The sequence below is a fragment of the Acipenser ruthenus genome, chromosome 11 (genome assembly GCF_902713425.1).
Source record: "Acipenser ruthenus chromosome 11, fAciRut3.2 maternal haplotype, whole genome shotgun sequence".
Lineage (NCBI taxonomy): Eukaryota > Metazoa > Chordata > Actinopteri > Acipenseriformes > Acipenseridae > Acipenser > Acipenser ruthenus.
In genome coordinates this window covers 26486026-26510846 of record NC_081199.1, presented here as the reverse complement: position 1 = coordinate 26510846, position 24821 = coordinate 26486026, and the positions used below count along the sequence as shown (strand labels likewise).

Genomic DNA, 24821 nt, shown 5'->3' with positions numbered 1-24821 from the left:
TTTACTACAGCACCAGGCAGTCCAACTAGGATGCATTAACCACTTAGTTAGAGGGGAGTGGAAAGCTTAAATTTGCCCATTCATACGGCATTGCACTGTAAAATCAAACCCTTTTTAAGGTGTTGTTTTTCTCCTCTGACAGGTTTGATTGTGCAGACAGACAGTTCCATTCCATACCCGCAACCTGGCAGGCTCTGATAGACAATCCAAACGATGTCAAAGAGCTCATTCCAGAATTCTTCTACTTCCCAGAATTCTTAGAGAACAAGAACAGTGAGTAAAGTTGTCATATTTGTGATTTAAAAATGTATTTATTAATTCGGTGTCTAATTTAAAATCCATAGTTCTCCTTGAATGCTCCATGTCTTGTTTTCTCATACCCTGTCCACACTATCTAAATATTGTACAATCAGCAAGCGTTGAAACCACGTGATCTCCATTCACTTTAATCACCATCACGTTTGTTAAACATGATGAACAAGCACTATTGAGGTAGTGTGAATAGGGCATAACAGACATTGTTCACTATATAGGAAATACAGGTCAGCTTCTTAACAGGGATGTGATTATGGTTTAATACAAAATCTGTTTAAACTATTTGATTTCTATCGGTTAACCGTAGTTACACAGTCACACTAAATACCCTTTAAATACATACCCTTTCCACATATATTTAGTCTTTTGTCATGCGTCGACATTTGTTTACCAAACATAAAAAGAGGCAGCTTAAGAGCACAAATCCTCTTTAATTGCATCATCACATTGATGATATGTGTACTGGTACACCTTTCTAAGTTTCTAGTATCTTCTTCATAGTTAATCTCGATCAACAATTCATTTTTCAACATTCCTATGAATTAATGCTATGAATCCATTTTAAAAGCAAGTACGTAAAAGACAAGATTTTTTTTTCCTGTTGCTTGAAATTACCACAGATAAACTGCAACTTTAACAAACTGTGCCCACAACTACTAAACTAAAACATCTTAGTTTTAAAAAATAAATAAATAAATTAAACCACTGTACTTGCCAAAGTTGAACGAAAATGTAATCTGTTATCATAGACCAGCGGTTCTCAAACTTCACTGCACTGTGACCCCCTAGTTCTAGCAATAAAAATGACTACGCAATATTTTTTACAGCCAATAGTAAAAAAAAAAAATATATATTACAAATGCTTCTAGGCTGCCACGGTTTACACAATCGTACCACAAAGACAGCTTCTTGATCCAGCTTTGAATTTTGTCAGTGAAAGAAAAGACAAATATATCTCGTCCTTGGAGTGATGTGTTAAGAATATTTAAGCGATCAAAAATATCTGCCCGTAAACCATGCAAAGCAAGCCATTTTGCAGAAGCTTTCAGGTTATTTTTTTTACTGGTGATCGGGTCGTTGTTGTCGGAACTTCTTTTGCTGCAGTGCCACTCAATTCCCATTACTCCCATTTCCAACACTTTTCTTTCCCCATGTTGTAGACTTTGACCTTGGGCGTTTGCAGATATCCAAAGAGCGTGTTGATGAAGTCATTCTTCCAAAATGGGCGAAATCCCCTGAGGATTTCATCTACAAGCACAGGAAAGCATTGGTGAGCTTCCAGTCATCACTCCTGTCTATAAGGACACAGGAAAAACATGTTAGAAGCCACTAACACTGCGTGATTGTAATATATAAATATAGATCAGGAGCTAGTATTTGGCTTTTACCAAAGAAACCAGTAAACACACATTTTATACCATGTTTCCTTTTTTAATGAATGTATAATTGCTTAGAACATAAACAAAGCTTTAATTCCATAATTGTATTAGTCAATAAAATAAGAACCCAAGTCTGTTTTGGGGGTTACCGTGTAAATTCGCTTCTAAAAGCATCTACCATCATTTTCATTTGTGAGATCCTAAAACGTCTAATAAATAAAGTAGGTTGCAAATTGTTCTATCATGGGGAGGGTTTTTCGCAGACCAGCTGTTTTACAAGCATCAAAATCCTAAGCTTGTATATGTAATCAGTGACATTTTCTATCTTTGTCTGTATCCATTTTAAGGAGTCAGAGTATGTATCGGCCCATCTCCATGAATGGATTGACCTGATCTTCGGATACAAGCAACGGGGACCAGATGCTGTGGAGGCTCTCAATGTATTCTATTACTGCACTTATGAAGGTAAAGATCACATATTACCTGAACACAGTGATCTATTGAGGAAGGGAGTCTGACCATGGTCTTGCTGCCCACCAGAGACAGCTGATTTTTAGACTGTTAAAATGTCTGTGTGTCTCCACATACAGAAGCATCTCAGGTATGCTACTTGACAAGGTCCAGGGTTGTTGCCTCGTAAACTGACCGGCTGTGCTTTAACACCTAGGGGCCGTGGACCTGGATGCTATAGCTGATGAGAAGGAGAGGAAAGCTTTGGAAGCAATGATCAACAATTTTGGACAGACTCCTTGTCAGCTACTCAAGGTAAACATATTAAGATATCAAGGATGCTTTCCAGCATATCATCCCATTTGAACCTGAGCTGTGGTCCAAAGCAATGTCTTATCTGTTGATCTTTTTGCTGTCTTTTTGCAGGAGCCCCATCCTGTCCGGCTATCTACTGAGGAGTTAGAGAAACGCCAGGCCAGGCTGGACAACTGTCCTCTTAGTGTCTTCCAACATCTGACAGAACTCAAGTCATTCTTTGTGGAGGTACATAAACTTTTACTGGGCAATATTCATATAGCATAGTTGCAATGTACTTGCTTGCATACCAGTTCCCCTTTTTAGTATCACTGTGCTCTTGCAAAGACCATGTTGATGTTGTTGATGGACCAATGAGTACATGTTTTAAATTTATATGTTGGTCCAATCAAAGGTGTGAACATCGACGCTGTTTCTTCTTACTTATTAACTTGAAATGTAATTGCCCGTCACAGCTAGGGCAGCTGGTGTAGTTGAATGTCTCTTGCACTGGCAGCAGCCTGGTGAGCTGTGAAATCTGAGTAATGTATTTCTATTCTGTTCCTCAGGGGATCAGTGATAATGTTCCACTGGTAAAGGCGGTGGTCCCCAAAAATCAGTCTCACTCATTCATGTCCCAAGGGAGCCCGGACACACTGGTGAGTCTTTCTTTCTAAAGAAATGTATTTGCTTTTCATATCTTGAGTGGGTACTGAACATTATAGACTTTTATGAAAATCAGACTTGCCAAAAAAAAATATGTGTTTGTTGAACTGGGATTGTAGTAGGAGTTACAGGGTTTGATGCCGTGATGCATGAAAATCTTTGGCTCAGAAATGATTACTTCAGCTGTAAATTGCATTATATCTTTAGACTAGAACCAATTCTAATGATAGATTTTTGAAGTAAAGGTTCTTAACCAGTTCAATTCTACAGGTCACATTGAGCCAGAACTGCCTGATGGGAACTCATGGATGGCTGCCTTATGATAAAAACATATCCAATTACTTTACATTCATCAAGGACCCAACTGTATCAAATGAAAAGTGAGTACATTATGAAGTGGGCTGTAGTATTTACTCTGATATTCTGTACAACATGTTTTTTCAAGTCAAAGCTGTTCTATAATTAGTTGCTAGTGTCTAAATTCTAGATCAATTAAAATCAGCTTTCTTTAAAGAGCAGAAACTCTCTTTAGTTTGAATTATTTAAATGGTATTAAGCTGTATTTAGATCAAGCATTTTTTAAAATCAATTTAATAGTGTTTTAATTTATGCAAACAAATAATGCTTTGTGTTTACATTGGAAACCATGTATAAAGTTAGTTGCGCAGTAAAGGTGTATATTTGGTGCTGATTTGATTGTATCTTATTGGTAGAAGTGATTTTTAGTTCTAGTTTATTTATCTTTTCATTTAAGTTCATATTCTCCCCACTCCTTCAACCCCTGTAGAACCCAGCGCTGTATTAATGGACCATTTACCCCCGGACTAGAGATCGCCACCAAGCTCTTCGTTGTGTCACATGACGGGAAATTGCTCTTCAGTGGAGGACACTGGGACAACAGCATTCGAGTGACCTCACTGGCTAAGGGCAAGCTGGTTGGACAGCACATAAGGCACATGGGTAAAGTGTTGCTTTTTGTTTTGTATATACATGTATTAATTTACTTCAGCATATGCTTTTGGTTTTTGGTCGGTTTTAAAGAGAAATGAAAAACCAGGTCTTATAAAATGTGTTGCCTTAACTGCGAAAGTTGGATCCTTGGTTTTTGGTTTTTTTTTTTGCTTGGTGGCAAAAAATGTTAACCATTTGAGGACTTGTCTTTTTGATTGTCATCAGCATTCTCTCTTTAAAAAATTATGAAAAATCCATCTTTCATTATGCACTGCATGTTAGGGGGTAGGATTAGTAGTTTAGTCTTTAAGTCTGCAGTTTTGAGTTGTTCGCATTCCTAGATCTGCATACAGATCTGCAGTGTTGAATGAGTTAGTGTATTGTTGCTTCATTGACAGGAGCGCATTCTGCTTCACAGCCAAATAAATACAGTGTGGACATCCTGGTACAGTACAGTAGATCTTTATCTTGCCTTCACTGTTTCAGATATTGTGACCTGCCTGGCTACAGACTACTGTGGAATCCACCTAATATCAGGGTCACGGGACAAAACATGCATGATCTGGCAAGTTCTACAGCAGGTATGTGGGAGAGAGGTTGCTGTAGTAATATGTTTAATTCCCTTGAGGTCCGGTCTGGGCAAACCAACCAAACTGCAACCTTGCCACTACATTTGTGCAATAGGATTGGGTCCTTGTGTGTGAACTGCATTAAAAACTGCATTGTATTTGTCTGTAATGTATATTAGTATTGTAGTGTATGAGATAAGGGGGGAAAGGAGCAGGGTTGAAATGCTGATTTGAATAAAAGCATGACATGCAGATCAAGCTGTTATCACTGGGTTGGATGAATTTCCCTATTGACAGGAATGCAGTGGAGGTGCCTGTACATCTGTGCAGAAGAGCTTACATTGTGAGCTACATCTACAGATTCACTTTGGCATTTGTGATGAAGCTTAGCATGGGCGTTTCTTAAAACAAGTTGTTGATGTCTATATCCTTTTGATGTTTTAATCTGTTATCCATCTAAGTTTAGTGCATGTTAATTTAAAGATAATGGTCTACAGCTTTAGGTCTGCACCCAAAGACTAATCCTCATAATATTCTTCCCCCACCTCCCCTATTAGGGAGGAGTTCCGGTAGGTTTGGTGGCTAAACCTGTGCAGATTCTGTATGGACACACCGATGAGATTACGAGTGTGACTATCAGCACCGAGCTGGACATGGCTGTTTCAGGTTCCAAGGTAAGCCCTCCCTCCCCCTGGGCGGCGGCGGCCAATTGTACGCCGCCCCCCTGGGAGCTCCCGTCCTCGGTCGGCAAAGGAATAGCCTGAACTCGAACCGAACACGTCCAGACTATAGGGCACATCCTGCATTCTACGCAAGTGCTTTTACAGGATGCACCACTCGGGAGCATTTCTGTTTTTAAGGCAAGACAGTGCCCATGCTTTGTATCTGAATGGCTCTGTGGTCAATCATTTGACCCTCTCTCTACAGGATGGCACAGTGATCATCCACACTATCCGACGAGGGCAGTACATGAGGTCCCTGAAGCCCCCCTGCGAGAGCTCACTGCCCGTCACCATCCTGCACCTCGCCATCTCCTGGGAGGGACACATCGTCGTGCACACCTCCATCGAGGGGAAATCCACCCTGAAGGTACAGCTGTGTGCTGGCCTCCATGTGAGGAAGTGTTGAAAGCTTCTGTCTATTCAGAAGTACCACGCTGATAATATTACTACTTTGTGTGAAATACATCCGTTATAAAAATTTTTTTTTTACATCCATTATAAAAATCTTTTTTTTTTTCGTTTTTTATTATTATTTTCTTTTTCTTTTTTCTTAGGATAAGAATGCTCTTCATTTGTACTCTGTGAATGGAAAATATTTATGTTCCGAGAATCTGAAAGAGCAGGTATCAGACCTCTGTGTTACTGGGGAGCACATCGTCCTGGGTAGTGTGCAAGGATTCCTGTCTATCCGGGACCTCTACAGGTAAAGATCTAGTGTTTTAAGATTGTTTTGGCAAATGTGCATCAGCTTACACCATAGGTCAATGACATTTTGTGTTAAGATAGCCATTTCTCTGCTTTGTGTAAACGGATTCAAATTACAATTGATATTGTTCTTAAAATAACACTTATTCAAACCTTTAATTCTAAAATAGGATTTGCAACATGGACAATGAAGAATATCTTTCTATAACTGTTTCATACATTCTAGTGCAGCATTGTGAGCCTCATTGCACATACAGTACACAGTGGCCACTTGGTAAAGCACATAATAAAACCAGTAATGGCTTAATGTGAAAAGACTACTTTCTCTTAAGAAAATTGAAAAAAAAAACGGACTTGAACAGAAACAATATACAAATGAATTACAAAAGCAGTGTTTCACATGGGGCTGTTTTTAGGGTGCTATATGTACAGCTCCCTTATGCTCTTAATATTCCAAACTCTCTTCAATTTCTGTCCTCCTTTAGCCCTCAATCTCTTTCTCATTTACCATCCCTCTCTCACACTGTACTCTTAACAGTATATGTGTGCAGTATGACAAATCTAACTTGGATTTCACAAGACAGCCATTTTGGATGTGCCTAGCAAGAGTATGTTAACAAATACCTTGCTTGTTTGTTTAATCATTTTTTTATAGTATCGTAAATCGGTCCCTATTTGTATTCACTGCTTTTTCCAGCCTGACTCTCGGCCCGGCCCCCATCGCCATGCGGGTGCCTGTCCACTGCGTCTCGGTCACCAAAGAGAACAGCCACATCCTGGTGGGGCTGGAGGACGGCAAGCTGATCATTGTGGGCGTGGGCAAACCGCCAGAGGTAAAGTCTACCGTCAGGAACTATATCTACCAAACCATGGAGAGCAGCCCTTTCCTGTCTCGGATCAGCTTGAAATCACCAGCGCAGCTCCTCAAGCTCAGGGAACGGTTTGTGTTTCCCACAGCCAAGAAATAGAGCATCTTAGACAAAAGAGGCTTGGACACAAAAATGAGCTTGCCTCACCCACTGGAGATAAAAACATCTGTGTGTCTCTATATGGGTTATTTTGTTTATAGGTTTAGTCTATTTGTTCACCTGGCTTATGAAGTTCTACTGAATACACTTTAGTCTTTGGCCCCAGGGGTCAAGGAATATAAACCTTTGAAATGTGGGTGGTGAACTTCGACAATACAGGGAAAATCTGGAAGACTTGTCAGCATCCTTCTAAAGATGACTTATAGGAGGTGATGTGACCTTTTTTAAATAGTGAGAAATCACCATGTTTCCATGCAGACAGAATTCCTTTTCAGTTGATTGAGTATTGATGCTTTATTATTCATTTAGGACTCAGAACGCAATACTGTCGCCTGTAATGAGCTCATTGTTTCTGCTTTTGCAGTTTTTGCTTTGTGGATTAAAAGCTGATGTTGATCAGTTGCACCAAAATCCATTGGGTCCAGTTTCTATCCAGACAATACCTGATTTGAATAATGAAGTATTGAGAAACAAAATTTCGGTGATTTCTCAAACAACCGGCATCAATGCATTTCTACCAGGTTTCTGCAACACAATCACTACTAATGATGTATTGTTTTTATTTATTTATTTTTTAACCTTTTGATTTCTCATCTCTTCCTAATGGTTCAAACAGATGCGTTCAGGGCAGATCACACGGAAACTCTGGGGCTCGAGCAAACGTCTGACCTCGATCTCATCAGGAGAGACTGAATATAACACCCAAGATCACAAATGATATGATGCATGACGGGAGAACCCAACCAAATCACAGCTCTCTGCCACACCTGAATCCATCACCTTGATTTGGCCTCTGCCACTCAAATCCGTATCAGTGTACCCAATCAGAGTGCTTTTGAACTGATGATTATTATTATTTTTTTTTTTTGCTACACAATTTGAACTGCAACAGATGAAACTTTTTTTTATTTATTTGTTTTTTATTATAAGCGTGACATGACAATTAATTTAAAACTTCAGATTATTGTTTTTTTTTTGCTGCTGCTTTGTAATTTTTTAATGTGTGATTTGTGATCACTCAGAAACAAACGGTTATGATTACACTAACAATCTTATGATCTTCCAGAACACTCAAACATCTCAAGTGGATCATTGAGGTTTATTATTCAAATATCTTCTCTTGTTCAACTTGCTGGTGGGCAGCTATATCAAGCCATCCCATGTGCTCTTCTATCAACATACTGTAGGTTCTTCCATTTGTCAGAAGCCAGGAGTGACAATCTCTCTGGGGTGGGTTTCGTTATTCAATTGCAGTGGTTTATAGACTAAGGATTGACAGAGTGGAGCTAATATACATAAAAGCATTGGGGACGTTTTAAATGTCAAGACTGGGTTTTGGTTGATTGGTAGATGGTAGCTATGTGAGATTCCTTCCTTGTACAGACAGTATTTCATAATTGGGTTTCTACAGACTGCTCTGCAGGTAATGGTGATGGGCAATCATTCAGAATCCCCATAGTTGATTAATGCAATGTATTACGTGCTATTATATTTTCCATGCGGCATTGATCAGAACGATGAATGTAACGGTTAAGTACAGTTTTAAAATAAATTGAAAGTAAAAAATATAGTTTCATATTGGTTGTCTTCAGGAACAAGATGCAGTTTTATTTTTGTCGCTAAAATGGCAATAATAATAATACTATGCAAACCCTTCACATAATTGGAAAAATGCATATTCATTATATATATATACACACACACACACACACATATATATATACACAGTTATGCGTACTGGTCAGCAGAACCTTGTCTTTTTAATCTTCAAAGCCTGTCTGTTGTTTTGTGGTTTGTCTCCATTGTATTTGACTTGACATTTCCATTTTTACATGGGATTTTGTCTAAAGTGAAAACCAACAACTACTCATTTTAAGCCATATGCATTCACACTTGTCAGACTCTCTCACACACTCACAAATGCTGCATTATACAGTACTGCTTGTGATGAGGAAAAAAACCCACTACATCAGTACCTTATGATTCTGCCTGTTGCAAATATTTGCATTTGGTTCCTACACTGTTTTATTCAGACACAGCATTATGTTTAATAAGCTGATTTTAGGTAAGCAGTTTGTGTTCAAGAGGAGTGGCTATTGAGATGAACAGTTAGGTAAAGTATGAATCAAAATAAATCTAAAGTAAAAGCAATGAGCTATAGAACAGTTGTAGTAATCAAGTAAACTGTCATTCATAGAAGGATCTTCCCATGAAAATGAGCAGTCGATTTAGGATCACTGCTGTGGGGAGATGTTTTTCAGTTCAATCACAGCAACACATTTTTATGGTACTGAAGAATGAATTATTTAGCTTTGCACCAACAATCCTGCAGCTTAAATCAAGCCATCGTTCATGAAAGGATCTTCCAGTGGAACAAAAAAAAGATGCAAATGAAGCAAGAAAAATATGCTTTGTAGTTTTTTTGGATTGTTCAAACTGATTTTAAAGTTGCTGACGTTTGTCAGAAAGTTTTTTGTTTTTTTGTATTACCCTTTGTATTGTTCATAGGAACTTCATTTTTCCCAAATGGCTCTATCATTCACCCTCTGAAATGTAGTTATCAGCTGTTCAGTACAGATCCCAAACCATATTGCAAGACCATTATATTTTTTATACAACTTTATCACACCGGTGTCATTTTTAAAGATGGAACATTATTGTATGAAAATTGAGTGATTTTTTTTTTTTTTTTTTTTTAAATAATGCTTATGTCTTTTTTTCTTGTAATTTAAATAAATAAGATTGTGCCTCATTTTTTTTAATAGGAGTGGGTAATATTAAGGAATGATGTCATTTGTGTACCTGTACTTTGTTGTGTAATATAATTACTAAATTGTGTATGTATATAATAAACTTAATTTTATATGCCACAATGCTGACAAACTTAACTTTTTTGATTTTTTTTTTTTTTTTTTTTTAAATAATGATAATATGTAAAGTTGTGTAAATCATCTAATGTATTGATCTTTGTTTTCAGCCCTCTATGCAATATTGCTTGGGTGTATGTCTTAAAGGTACGAGAATCCAGGGTATTAACAATCTTTTTTGACCGTCAAAATCAGGTTTCAGTTTTCAGTGTAGTTTTCATAATATCCACCAGGTGGCACTAAAGCAAGCCCAGAGGAGTCATGCTGATGGATTCCACATGGCATGGCCAGTGAAAGCTGATTAATGTGACGTGTGTTTCTGTTGACTGAAAACCTGCTTTTTTTTAACATTTTATAAATTAAAATGACGTTGTCATTTCTCCTGGGATATGAAACTTTACCAGTATTTACAGGTTTGATGACATGACCAGTGTCCTCAAGCCAAGGTAGTGTTGGGAGGTTTTTGGGCATCTCTTGGTGCATTTCCCATCACCACGTAACATAGTCTAGCAAAATGCTCTGTGGCCCTCTGTTTCAATTAAATGATCCATAATTCATCAATTTGGTGACAGACATTGGAAGTGTCCAATTACGTTGTTAAAGGTGTACAGCCGTATATAATTTTCTCTCTAGCATTGCAAAGGGAGTGCCTGTTCTTGAATTGCCACTCGCTGTATACACACCCTTGTTTGTTGCGTTTCTTTTAAGACGTCTGTTTGTATACTCTTCTGTGACCTGAATTTTTGAGAAATTTATTTTCTATGTATAAATGCAATTCCTGCTGGGACATGGCACCTTAATGGAGCTCAAAAACTAAATATGTTTCAAATAACTGAGAAATGAACTGAACTTTTTTTTTTTGTTTTTATAAATTAGTGTCTGTTTATCTGTGTTTTGTTTCATATATGTATAACATGATTGTTTACAAAAGAAAAACTATTTTATTTGCACTTTCCAAATACTAAACATTGTAAAGTTGTATCTTGTTTTAAATGTATATATGATTTATATATGAGTAATTCGTATTTGCTTTGTATGCTCACATATTGGGCCCAATATGCTGGACACCTCTCTTTGGGCACCAGATATATATATATATATATATATATATATATATATATACACACACACACACACATACATACTTTGATTCGGTAAAGAAGAAATAAATTGGGTACTAACTGGTTAATCTCTAGGAAAATACAAAGAATTGTCAATGTTAATATTCATTTTTCCTTAACATTGAAACGTATGGATTGCTTTATTTGTATTTTGCTTGACAATTTAGCACTATTTTAACATCAGTCCGGACAGACAATATTTCATGATCCGGTTTCTTGATTTTCATCCGTAATTTTAGTTTGTATCAGTCAGAAGAAAGCTGAAATCCGCACCAGGTTCATGCTGTGTAGCTGGCTTACCTCTGGAAGGAAATAGGAAATATAAACAGAAACCGAACATATGTAATGCATTAAAAAAAAATTAAAATATATATTACTGTAGGATTGAGAGTTTTGACAAAGCGCTAGACCTGAAACATCAATAATGCCAAATTAAAAAGCTGAAAATGTATGTTGAGATGTACTTTTTTTTACCTGATAAACAGACAGGCGTTTGTGGTTCCTAAGAGAGTTGCTTTGTTTCCTTCTACAAGCAATACCGACCCTTCTCTTAAACCCTGTGATAAAAAAGCAATGTACATTACATGACAGGGACTGGGGAAATAGCTGTTCTGATTGATCTGCCTCTTTCTCGGATTACTTATCAATATGAAAAAGTATACTTAGACTTTTATAAATAGTGTGTCATTTTAAAAGTTCACCAAATACAACCATTGGATTTATTTTAACATGTGCTTTATAATGTATAATATCAAGATGTGCAAGTTTGGAGTGGATTAAAGATGGTGCTTGCTTTTCTGGCATTGATTTCTACATGCAAACAATGTGTTCCATAGATCAGGTGTGCCTTATACCCCATCCTCCTGCTGCTGAACTTACCAGTACAGAGGGAGTGTCTGGTTCCTCATGATACTGCATGATGCGCTGCTCACGAGTTTCCTGAAAAAAACAAAAAAAACAAAACAAACAGCAGGTTAAAAACCATTAAAGATCATTGTGTAGATGAATTACACAAGTGTTCAATTTCAAGATATAAGAAAGCCAGCATAACAATATATGAATTCAATTTAATAAAATGGCATATCCCCTGCCCCCCAGTAAAACACAATTCAAAGAAACACAGGTGCTCACCCCCATGTGTCGGCTGTTAGGGTCTGTGTCCAGGTAGTGGGGATTGATGTTAAACGGCACCAACCCAATGGCAGTCAAAGTGGGTGGGCACACAATAGGCATGTCATTGGTGGTGCAGATGCTGACTGTGGACACATTAGTACCTGCACTTGACCCCATATATGGGACTCCATCCTGCAAAAATGAACATATATATATATATATATATATATATATATATATATATATATATAATGTTATTAAATAACTAATCAAAGTAAAAAGACTGCAGCAAAATTAAGCTGTTTGTAAAAAGTAAAAAAAGAAAGTGGTATGTACTGTAATGCCTTAATGGAGAACTGAATCCAATTGGGAATTGACAGTGTATTTTATTAGAATACAGTATACAGATTGCATTTCTTTAGCTGCGTCAGCACGGCACAGTTCCGTTTAAAATGCACTTCCTCTCAGAATTATTAGAGAGAAGACTCCCAGGGTATTATGTATTAACACAGTGGAATTAACGAGAAGGAAGAGAAAAGAAAAGAGAAATGGGAGAAAAATACATTTTCAGGCAGGGTAGAATTTCTGGTAAAGTGGTGTGACTTTATTCTGTTGTGATAATTGGTGAGAAATTGTGCAGTTAATGCCGTTTTTAATCACCTATAAAATTAAAAGTACACGTACCTCAAGGACTCTCTTCTTTATCTCGGACACCAGATTATGGTCGTAAAGGGTTTTCAAAAGCCGGAAAGTGTTGCCACCACCTGGAAACAAAAGCTGTGCAGAATCAGTGTTCCCATATTACCATATAAAGATGGTAATTTCTTCAACAGAGAGAGTAAGTCCTCCCTCTGAAGGATTCATCTTACAGCTCCGCCCAATTTTAGGCCATGTCATCACTGTCAATGTCATAAATGTAGACTGTTTTCCTATGTAACTAATTGATTAACACAATCTTCTGGTGTGGGTGTAACCAGGATGGTGGCCACAGCAGAAAGAAGTTCTCTCCCCAGTGCTGGCTTTGGTTGAAAGGCAAAACAAAGTCCGATCTCCATATGGAGTTACTGGCCTGTATCTACAGGGTACTAATGAGCTTGATATTTGCAGTAGAAGATATTCTGATATAGTCTAAGTCCTTTCTCTATCCCTTCTCCACAGAAAAGCTTTGGTTTCAGCTTTGCCCCTCTGAATTTCACAGTATCCAACTAAGTTTTCCAAATATGATAGGAAGAGACGTGAGGAGACCTACCAATGAAAATCCCCTGTGCCTTCCTCACAGCGTCCACTGGGTTGGGTGCTTCATGAATGCTGTCAAGTTCATAGCCTGTGCCGGTACACAGAAACTACTTGTGAGCTGGTGGCCAGCAAGAGTTGAAAATTTGAGCTCATATTTTCTAGCTACTATGAGAAACATGTCTCGCCCAAATACAGGTTTATAGCAGTTTGATAAATTTAGGAGTGCAAACATTCAATTGGCATTGGAGCATTACAGTAAATTGGCAATATATTTAACTTGTTTTTTTTTTTTTTTTTTTTTTTCAACCAATATGACCAGTAATGAACCAGGAGCACCACCAGTGGCTCTGGCCACTGCTAGAACATGCCAGCTGGGTGGAACTTAAACATAAGAACATAAGAAAGTTTACAAACGAGAGGAGGCCATTCAGCCCATCTTGCTCGTTTGGTTGTTAGTAGCTTATTGATCCCAGAATCTCATCAAGCAGCTTCTTGAATGATCCCAGGGTGTCATCTTTAACAACATTACTGGGGAGTGAATGTATAATGAATGTATTTTTCTTCTTGTTTCAAATCATTCTCTGTATCAGGGTGACTTTTTAAAACTCAAAACAGGCTCTCCAACATGGTGACTGACTACTGTTTGATTGCCACACTCTGCCTGTGGTGGATGTAAAATAGAAATCTGTTAGAAATGCCACCTAGAATTCTGTAGATGACAGAGCGACAGGTTAATGGTGACTTTCGGGATTTAAGTAGGAAGAATACTTTGTAACTGTAACATTGCACATACCTACCAAGTATTTTTTTTTTTTGTGACATCAACAAAACTCTTACCCAGACATTGAAATTTCTGTCTTGCAGTTTTGGCATAAGCATCTCTGTCATGCAAAGCATAAGGAATGAATAAAATTCTTGTTACTTTCCTGCAGAAAGAAACACAATACAAATTCTACTTAATTCATTTTTTACACCAAAATGTGTTGCTGTATGCCTATACAGTAAATCACGTGTGGGTTTGTTTTGAACACATTATATATATATATATATATATATATATATATATATATATATATATATATATATATATATATATATATATATGGCTGTCAATTAATCGCAGTCAACTAATGTGATTAACGTGGCAATATTGGATTTGTCTGAGTGCAGTTATTGTTTAAATAGAAAGTTAGATAGAACGTTTTTTTGTTATGTTCTGACGGCTCACTGGACAGGAAGACGCCTACTTGTCTACTGTCAAAGTGAGTTCCAGTATCTCACACGAGTACAAGACGCCTTCATTTCTCAAACTACACAAGCAGCTCTTCTGCTACAGACAATAATAAAACTGTATTTAATGTACTATGCTTTTTTTTTTTTTTTTTTTTTTTTTACTGTATATCATGTATTGTACATTTCTCTCTAAGTATTATGGATGTTCTTGTTGTTACTGTATCTTGTAAAGCGCTTTGTGATGGTGGTCCACTATGAAAGGCACTATATAAAATTGATTGATTGATTGATAGAATGAACAGTTCATTTCCTAGAAGTGCTTATTGTAGCTATATATTTATAATTTTATTAAAAGAAAACAAATTTATTTCAGTGCATATATATATGTGTGTGTGTGTGTGTGTGTGTGTGTGTGTGTGTGTGTGTGTGTGCGTGTGTGAAAATAATATGTTAACTGTTGTAAGTCAGCGGTTTTCAAACTGGGGGTACACTAGAAAAATCCTGTAAATAATGCTGAATCTCCTTTCAAATAAAACCACAGCCGTACTCGTGTATGTTTCCTTTCTGTTGGGCGAGGTTAACTATAAACATCTAGCCGCATTTAGCTATACCGGTAAAGCAGCTTCCGGTCACAGCAAATTCCTATTGTTTGCTGCTGCTACCACTCAATCTTTCTATCTTTTATTTTTGCCAGCGAGTTCAGATTTATCATGAAATATTATAATGGACCTCTTTTATACAAGATGCCTTCAAGACCTTCTTACGTTAACAATACACGACGTGCACACGATTGCAAAACCCTCATGCAAAGCTGCATCAAGGAAGTTAGAAAAGAGGCTTCCATTTGTATCTCCAGCTACCTCCGTGACTGAAGGGGAGTTATTACATTTTTGTTGATGTATTCGTTTTTATTTATTTATTTATTTATTTTTAATTGAACATTACTAGACTGAATTTTAAACTGTTTCAGTTAGCATGTGTTACTTCTTGCCTGTCGTTATTTTTATGTGGTGCATGTGTTTAACTATTTGTTGGCAATCTGCAGGCCACTGAACACTCCCACAAGCGATCAAAAGACTTAAAATTGGCATTTCAGCCGACTTAATTATGCGTTTTTATATGCAAAGTCTGCTGTGATTACTAATGAGTACGTTGTTGTGTTTATTGTAACGCGCTTTGAGATGTGCTACATAAATTCCACTAAATAAAGATGATTATTATTATTATTATTATTATTATTAAAGTACTCTCCAAACTCATCGAATTCCTTTTTCTGTTATATTATTTACTTTTTGTTACTTTCACCTCTCATACTGTAACACATGACAAATCTGAAACCGAAATATTATTTGCTTGCGGTCCAATTGGCCTCATTCTAACACGCCGTTGTCTAGAGGTTTTGCAAGTACTTAGTCTAGTAAATAGAAAATACCATGTTTTTTCCTGTTTTCATTGGTATATTATAACCCTATCTCAGATGGGGGGACGCGGTAGGCAACATTATTTGGAAAGGGGTACACGGGTTTAAAAAGTTTGAAAACCACTGTTGTAAATAAATTAGCACCCTCTAGTGGAATAAAACAAAAGTGGATTACATGTTATTGGATTTTGTTATTTATTTTTCTACAAAGGAGTCACAATTGAGCAAATTAGTTTACCGTTAAAGTTCAATACATCAGTGACCGAGTCTCGTAACACTACGCGACTTCTCAATGTATACTTTGTATTTCAAATGGTACGGCAGCGATAGCACGGCAGTACACTTCTGGACAAGCGATACCGACCAGGAAGTTGAGAACAACATTCTGCTCCACGGAGCTATGCCAAAAAAAACAGTACAGTACAGTATGCCTCTGATACATCTGTAAGCCTATTACATTTTGGACTGCAAATTATTTATTCTTGAATTTAAATGTGGTTACTTACTCTCCAAAAAAATCTCGAATGTGCTGCTGGCAATGCTGGAGATACCCCTCTCCATGTAGGGTGGAGTTGGAAACTAACAACAATCTCCGTTTCATCCCGTTTGTTGAAACCGTACTTTGTTTACTCGGGCGTGGTGGTTAACGTCCTAAACAGGGATAGTATTAAGAAGATTATCCGAAGCTACAACACGTTTAACTGAGAAAAGTGGGTCAGAGTGTACGTTTATAGCTGTCCAAAGGTCGGCTGCCTGAAATCGTTTTGGAAAAGTATTGCTGAGTTTGTAAATTGTAAGGTCAAAGTTTCATGACTGCGCAACATTTGCGTCCCCTGCTTTAACCTTTTACGTTTTAAGTCATGCAAAATACGATCCGATATTACTTGAAATTAAAAACCGTTGAGCAGCATAAGTGTACAACAAAAGTAGGGCTTGTATTGATGCCATTAGAGGCAGTCCATAAGGGTCGTGACTCGTGACCAGACGTTCTATGACATCACATTTGTTGAAGTCTTTTGTATGATGTAATCACTTTGTTTTTCTTCAAAACCGTAGTCCCCCTAACAGAACTACGTATCCCCAAAATTGTATGTGCTTTTTAAATGAAATTACATTTGGTTTTTTTTGTCTTTTTTTAGGCTTGATATAGCCTAGTAATTCTAGTCATTTTACTAATAGGTTTGTCAGTGTTAGCGTCGTCGTAATTAAATGCATGTTACTGTAGCGAAGCTTATGGCTGTCCATGGACGTCAATATTCATCTAGAGTTATACCAGAGAAGCCTGGTGATGTAATCTCTCCATCACAGTCTCAACTCCTCTCTGTACCTGCCTCCGGACGTGCACCACAAAAACACAAATCAAGTATTCTTTTAAAGGTGCAATACCTCATGTTTTAATTATTTAAAACACAAACTTATTTTATTTTTTGTAATACACTGCTACATTTCCAGGTCACTTAACTGTAAAGGATCTCAAAATGTCATTCAAAGTATTATGTAGTAAGTATTACTTAATATACTGCCATTGATTGTTTTTATACTTCTGGGTGAACTGCATTGCAGGATAGTCTGTAGTATGCTTTCTGCACACAACACCCCAGGTTGCTAAACACAGAGTGGACAACAGAAACAAACTTGTCGTGGAGCTGATCTGGTATGAGTCTGATGGTGGTCTTACCAGGCTGTTTGTGAAGACTACTTTAAATCTCAGAAATCATCCAGGTTTGTTACTCGTCTGATAAAATATAAAAAGGGGTTATTATTATTTGTTTATTTAGCAGACGTCTTTATCCAAGGCGACTTACAGAGACTAGGGTGTGTGAACGATGCATCAGCTGCAGAGCCACTTACAACTACGTCTCACCCGAAAGACGAAGCACAAGGAGATTAAGTGACTTGCTCAGGGTCACACAATGAGTCAGTGGCTGAGGTGGGATTTGAACCGGGGACCTCCTGGTTACAAGCCCGTTTCTTTAACCACTGGATTACACAGCTTCCATTATACTGTGGTGATTGCATCCCTAACTAATACACATTTACAACAATCCACACTACAAGGGGGGCAATCACAAAGACTTACAACACCAGCACCATTTATTTTCCTGAATTACTTTTCCTGAGTTCCACATTGCAGAATCAATGGTACTAATAAAATATTTGGAGCAGATGTCTTTGTGAATCCCCCCACACAACAGAAAAAGCATGCAATTATTAAGATCCACATTTACTTTTTTAAATAAGGTGAATTCAAAAAGTATTCACACAAATTATATATATATATATATATATATATATATATATATATATATATATATATATATATATATATAAAATGGCAGCGAGTTATATGATTTAAAACTGAAAGGACAGATAATTATTTTATTATTTCGATAAAAAGAGGTCATATTGACTAAATGGTACTGGGAGCAGATACAACCCTAGTCAGTTATGTGCGGAGTTTGAATTCAGTGGAATCAGCGATTAAACAGGCAGGTTGTGCTTTGAATAGGAGCCTTTGCGATGTTTGATTATTTAAACTGTACTGTGTGCTGTTGATGCTGGATAGCAGTATGTAGAATCCTGATGGAAGTGAATGACAGAGAGATTCTACTTTTCATGTAATTTTCTAGAATGATCTTACAATAAAATGATGCTGTATTATACAAACCTGTAATCACAGCACTTCATAAACTCTCATTATAAATCACATATCAGAAATCAACCAATCACAGTCAAGTATTTGCCAAAATGTAAGTACATCTGAATAAAATATTTACTACATTTTTTTAAAAAAACACAGGTTTCTCCGGCTGCACTTTTGTTTTCAATATAGTCTCACCACGACAGCACATGTGGCAGTTGATTTTGGACTGAACCATTTCATGACCTGGGGAGGGAAAGGATAAACGTTATGTTTTTTTCAAAAATATTAATATTTTTCGTTTTAAAGCTACTCCTGAGTACATTCTTAAGTTGTGTGACTTATAATACGTTAATACATCGTGGTACGGTGTCTCTTATTGTATGAGATGTAATTTCTCACAGTTTGAGCAGCCACGATATTTAAACGTATATGAAATAAATGCGCTCTATGTTACAAAAATATAGTAAAACAAAATACAGCTGTATCATACACACAACTACGGCTCTCGTTGCGCTCGCGCAGCTTTTTTTTTTTTTTTTTAAGCACCCAAACAAAAAACAACTCTAGAGAAAAAGAAAAAAAAACTATTTTTACAGGAAATCTTTGGCAAATGTGGCAAATCATATTTTTAAAAATTTTGTTCCCTTTCAACATAACTAATTGAACTAAACGTCATGTTACTCCATCACCTTACCTCATGTACAATTAGGCTACTAACACCACTTGTCCACGCGCAGTCCGTGCCACGTCATATGCGGCTTACACCCAACTCCTAAACTTAACCCTAAACCCAATGTCACTATTAAACTGTTACTGTTATTTCAACACTTGTGCGCCCTCTAGATACATCTAACCCCTACCCCTAAATCTAACGTCACTATTAAACTCTTACTGTTATTTCAACACTGTTTCGCGCCCTCTAGCGGCTAGTAAATCTGACATTCACCGCCTGAACTTAACTGTAATACGCAGTAATATTTTCACCTATATTTCATAAATAAATTAATAATTTCTTTATTTTCCTCAATTTACTTTTCTCAAAATGACTTATTAAAGCTTAACGACAAAAAATTATACTTGAGTGTGTGAGTTAAGTGTACCATAACCCACCCAGCTGCAATACATTAGTAGGCCTATTTATGAGGATTTTATTTTTAACAAGCATCGGATTTAAGGAATGTCTACTTTCCATGGCAACCCGTACTGTAAACTAGACGGAACTTGTTGGAAGGAGGGAGTCTGGTTTGATCCTGTTCATAATTCCAAAAAAAAGACATGGACCTTCTCAAAAAACAGTTTTGTTAAATTAATGTGAAGGGAGCCCACATGTCATTCTAAATACGGCATATGTCATTCTAAATATATTTGTGTGAAGAGTAGTCCTTATGTGCATGCAATAGAGATCCTGGAACCCACGACAGCCGTCACCTTCATAATCCCTGAAGCTGAAGCCAAGATCCCAGGTCAGACAAAGAGCCTTTCAAAACAAACGTGACAGTGACAACCACCACTCCAAAATACAGAGCAGTGGGACCGGTAAAGATCGGTCTCAAATCCCAAAAAGTGAATAAAAAGCCGTCAGCCGGCCTGTGACCAAGAATAAGTAGTAAATCATCTGCTTTAAAAAAAATAAAATAAAAATAGAGAGATGCAGATATGTGACAGTGAGAGACATTTTTAGAATAATAGATTGGGACCATTGCTTCAAATGCAAAAATAGACATGCCATGCCAATGACACCTGCAGAAAGACTTGCAGTCAGACTGCACATGTATTGCAACTGGCAGTTCCCAGCAGTGTGGCCACAAGCTTCCAACTCCACTTCAGGGTTCTCTTGCTCTTCACAAACCTATCACACAGTTTTCTGCATATGGCTTTACATTCTCTCCGGTCCCTTTCTTTTTATTTCTGAATAATACACACCAACGCTGTTTCTATTATTTGAGCATCTTTATATTTTTTTAGTGAGGGGTTTTATAAATGTGGTTTAGAAAATTCTTCTATTAAAAGTTAGTCTTGCTCCATTATGGTTACTAGCGTACGACTAGGCTGTGTGGTCCAGTGGTTAAATAAACGGGCTTGTAACCAGAAAGTCCCCGGTTCAAATCCCACCTCAGCCACTGACTCATTGTGTGACTCAAAACAAGTCACAACCTCCTTGTGCTCCGTCTTTCGGGTGAGACATAGTTGTAAGTGACTCTGCAGCTGATGCATAGTTCACACACCCTAGTCTTTGTCTCCTTGGATAACGGCGGTTGCTGCTAAATAAACAAATAATAATAATGCAGCAAATGTATTCTGCATTTTTTAACGTCATCCGACACAATGTGATTTCAGGTCGCACTCATGAGAAAAGGCTGTACGGCTTTCCAAAACGTCTCAAGTATGTGGGTGACGTAACTCCGACCTGTCGCACAGGGTCAAAGACCCTCGACTCCAACTAGAAATGATGTCTGTCTGAAGTATGAACCAAACTTAAATCATTTTTCTTTTAAACTGGATCTCATTTTGGAATATTCCTTGCATTCTTCAAATGCAAAGACAGAATAATTGGAACAATCACACTGTTCAAAATAACTTAAGGAAATTACCCAAATTCAGCTGTTTCAATCTAGGTTTAAAGAAATAGGAGCACGCAAAAAAAAAAAAAAAAAAAAGCATGTGCAGGAAACCTACGGATCGTAATAGTTTTCTAAATGCGCCCAGTTACCACCCTCCTCAATTGAAATGTAATTTGCCATATAGCCTAGTCAATTTTAGACGCATCTGTGACTGATGACGATTTTGCATTACAAGCTAAGGAAATGAAAAACAGATTTTTGATGAAAGGATATAAATATACTTGGGTCAATAAGGCATTATCTTAATGCATGGCTCTTAATAGAGATCAATTACTTACACATCAGACCAAGAAAGATGAAAGTAAACATTCTCTAACTTTTGTTTCTACTTATTCGTCTATTTCAAATATGATAAAAACAAAACAAAAACATAATACATATATTGTCAACCGATCCCAAATTAAGATCTGTTTTGCAGAATCCTCCACGATTTACGTTTTAACAACGATACCACAAGGTAACTTTCCTTGTTACAAATGCGCGTGTTGCAATGCAATGATTAAAAGTGATACAATTACTCATCCTAAGACTAATAAGCAGTTTAAGAGGTAGGGTCACTTGTGTCTCTAAGTTTGTTGTCTATTTGTTGAAATGCCCTTGTGGTCTTTGCTATGTGGACAAGACCATTAGGGAATTGAAAACACGTATAAGTGAAATCAAAAGCGCTATTAGAAATAAGGACATACTTGTAGCTAGACATTTTTAATGAACAACATAGTGTTTGCACTCTCAGATTTATGGGGATTGAATTTGTTAATCGTAATAAACTTTTATTGCAAAGGGAAGCCTCTTGGATACATACTTTACAAACGGAATCACCGGGTGGTATGAATGAGGAACTGTTCGCACTGGTTTTGTAATTGTTTAAGTAATTTCTTTATCCATGAGAGAAAGTAACATCTTGCTTTCTGTTATGGATCTATTGGCTTGTTTGTAGTCATTCAATATCATACAATATTGGTTATTTTTTAAAAATATTTTTAATAATAATTTTTAATAGTAATTGTTTTGGACCAACCGTGTTTCACTGAGACTGACATTGCTTGTTATAATTAATGGGTGGATGGTATTGTATAATTAAAAGTTAATTGGACAGTTAGTGTCTAAGGCACTTAAATGTCTGTCAGGTGTTTGTGTTTTTTGATGTTTGTACTGCACTGACAAAGTCCAGTGTCCTCAACGCGTCTGCATGAGCATGAATTCTCTTGTTCTACAGTTTCCATAAAAATGATTTTTTAATAATAAAGATAAAAGCTTGACAGCTGACATTTGGTGAGTGCCAGGCGTTTGATTATTTAATCTAGCTTTAAACATTCCTTACATTACACTTGTTGTATAAATAGAATACTACATAAACGTACAAAAACAATACGTCATGAAAATCTGATAAGAATATATTTTTAAAACATCTTTACATTTTTTTTTTTCCAATTCCAGTTACAACATAATTTGTTTATAATACGAATCACATTTTTACACAGGCAATTGCATTGTTTTATTATACAACAGCCGGTATTACACAGTATCATCTTATGCCACCATTTGATTTATTTTCTTTGAAAACTTTTTATTGCTTAAATACTACATTATCTTACTAAATCTTGTCTTTAGAAATGCTTGGCTATTTAAGAAGGCCCCACACTTCATAGAAACCTGCCTTTGGTTTAGCGTCTGTTTTTATTCCTGGTTTATTTGAACCATGGCAGAACCATATTATCACACTTACTGGAAGTCTGTTTTGATAATACGATTCTTGTAAGAAAGCAGACAAGACTGAAGCCCATTTTCCCATTTGAAACTAGTATAATGAGTAGCACCACTTCAAGGTAAGATTTACTAAACGTATCATTGGCTGTTTTAGTCCCTTCATTTATTAGTTGAATTAGGCTGCAGGTAGGTCAGTAGAAATAAAATAAAAAATAAAGTAAAATTTTAGGGGTCAACTTGAAAAAGATAAAAGAAAATACAAATGTCCCTTTATAGCAGAGATCTCCACTAAATATCCTATGGGAAATGGATACAAGCTTGCATACAGGAATTGAACTGTCCCATGATTTACCTTTTTCTGTAGTGTGTGGTTAATGCAACTTACTTAAACAAAAAAACTAAAATAATGTGTTGCGATGATAACCTCTCAGTTGAATTACTTTTCTAGATAATAGACTGCAGTGGTGGTTAGGTGTCCTGAGTCAAAGGCAAAAGCCTTAACAAAACACAATGTCACTTATCTACAGGTAATGATAAACCAAACTGATTTTTATATTTTGGACTGGATTTCTTAGGACGCTTGAAAACCATGTTGTTTCAAGATTCTGGACCGGTGAGTGGGCCTCTACCATTCTACGAACCTGGTTGGCTGAAATAATCTGTGATGTTTATAATGCAACACAATACCCTTCACTGGAGAATACAAAAGGCAAAAATAAATTTAGGAAATGAACTTAACTGTGCTACATGTTGCAGGCTGTTAATACTGTAGATAAGAAACTACTACTAATTAGATTTTAAATTTGGAAAAGGGGAACCCAGTATTTAAAATGCCCTACAGTAGGTTTGGTGTAAAATTGTATTAAATACTGTAGGTTGACTGCTTTTTCTGCTTATAATGCATGACAATACATTAACGAGCTGCTGGGGGCACACTGACAATTCATATATAAAAAGTATTTATTTACATTTTCTGTTGCTGAGCTAAGTCTGAAGTATTAATAAAAAAGTTGGTTACAAAACTACTTACAAAATGACATCAAAAGAAAACCACAGACAGAACATGGGTGGCATGTTAAACACCCATTAGAACAACAGGAGGTCAAAATACAAAGTGACCCTACAAACTGCCATTAATTTATTCTTCTCCAAAGTGGAGTCTGAACAAGATTCTTTAAAAAACAAATGGACACAATGAGTAACTCAGCAAACAGCAAAACTTGTGACAGGATAGCGTCACGGCCCAAGATATTACCAGCAGCAATTAGAGATCAAAAACTCAAACAAAGGATTTCTATTTTTCTATTTTTTTCTCTCTCTCATTCATATATTATATATATATATATTTTATATTTTATATATATATATATATTTTATATATATATTTTATATTTTATATATATATATATATATATATATATATATATATATATATTTTATATATATATATATATATATATATATATATATATATATATTTTATATATATATATATATATATATATATATATATATATATATTTTATATATATATATATATATATATATATATATATATATATATATATATATATATATATATATATATATATATAAAATATATATATATATATATAAAATATATATATATATATATATATATAAAATATATATATATATATATATATATAAAATATATATATATATATATAAAATATATATATATATATATAAAATATATATATATATATATATATATATATTATAATATAATGCTGGAGGCAGCCACACTCTCCCCTAT

The 24821-nt window shown here is 36.1% G+C and overlaps 2 protein-coding genes across 5 annotated transcripts in view; one reads left to right on the top strand and one right to left on the bottom strand.

Annotated features, from left to right (window-relative positions):
- Positions 1 to 9600, top strand: part of LOC117426798 (neurobeachin-like protein 1) — a 72293-nt gene extending 62693 nt beyond the window's left edge. For both annotated transcript variants that reach the window (XM_059033529.1, XM_034044819.3), the window contains 14 exons: positions 143 to 273; positions 1476 to 1585; positions 2042 to 2159; positions 2362 to 2459; positions 2571 to 2687; positions 3008 to 3097; positions 3375 to 3484; positions 3892 to 4064; positions 4542 to 4636; positions 5182 to 5298; positions 5552 to 5713; positions 5901 to 6049; positions 6749 to 6884; positions 7696 to 9600. In XM_059033529.1, the coding sequence (XP_058889512.1) occupies positions 143 to 273; positions 1476 to 1585; positions 2042 to 2159; positions 2362 to 2459; positions 2571 to 2687; positions 3008 to 3097; positions 3375 to 3484; positions 3892 to 4064; positions 4542 to 4636; positions 5182 to 5298; positions 5552 to 5713; positions 5901 to 6049; positions 6749 to 6884; positions 7696 to 7797 (1708 nt within the window). In that variant the 3' untranslated portion in view covers positions 7798 to 9600. The remainder of the gene's footprint in view (positions 1 to 142; positions 274 to 1475; positions 1586 to 2041; positions 2160 to 2361; positions 2460 to 2570; positions 2688 to 3007; positions 3098 to 3374; positions 3485 to 3891; positions 4065 to 4541; positions 4637 to 5181; positions 5299 to 5551; positions 5714 to 5900; positions 6050 to 6748; positions 6885 to 7695) is intronic.
- si:dkey-69o16.5 (Alpha-aspartyl dipeptidase-like) lies at positions 9572 to 17050 on the bottom strand. Of its 3 annotated transcripts, XM_034044146.3 has the most exons (8): positions 16576 to 17049; positions 14254 to 14342; positions 13430 to 13504; positions 12865 to 12944; positions 12199 to 12372; positions 11947 to 12006; positions 11542 to 11624; positions 9572 to 11369 (listed from the first exon to the last, which is right to left on the bottom strand). In XM_034044146.3, exons 1-8 carry the CDS (start codon positions 16668 to 16670, stop codon positions 11303 to 11305), a joined length of 723 nt encoding a protein of 240 aa, XP_033900037.1. In that variant the 5' UTR covers positions 16671 to 17049; the 3' UTR covers positions 9572 to 11302. The 3 variants fall into 3 exon arrangements, with proteins under 3 accessions (XP_033900037.1, XP_033900038.1, XP_033900040.1); XM_034044147.3 differs by lacking the exon at positions 13430 to 13504 and having other exon boundaries at positions 16576 to 17050; XM_034044149.3 differs by lacking the exon at positions 14254 to 14342 and having other exon boundaries at positions 16576 to 17050.
- Positions 17051 to 24821: the final 7771 nt, after the last annotated feature.

Bases quoted from the DNA above. Each gene is read 5' to 3' on its own strand.
- si:dkey-69o16.5 (XM_034044146.3), bottom strand. From the start codon at position 16,670: ATGAAACGGAGATTGTTGTTAGTTTCCAACTCCACCCTACATGGAGAG. The intron at 13,505-14,253 runs GTAAGAGTTTTG...GTACCGGCACAG, and splicing joins ACAGAAATTTCAATGTCTGG to GCTATGAACTTGACAGCATT. The intron at 11,625-11,946 runs GTAAGTTCAGCA...TTTTTATCACAG, and splicing joins CAGACACTCCCTCTGTACTG to GGTTTAAGAGAAGGGTCGGT.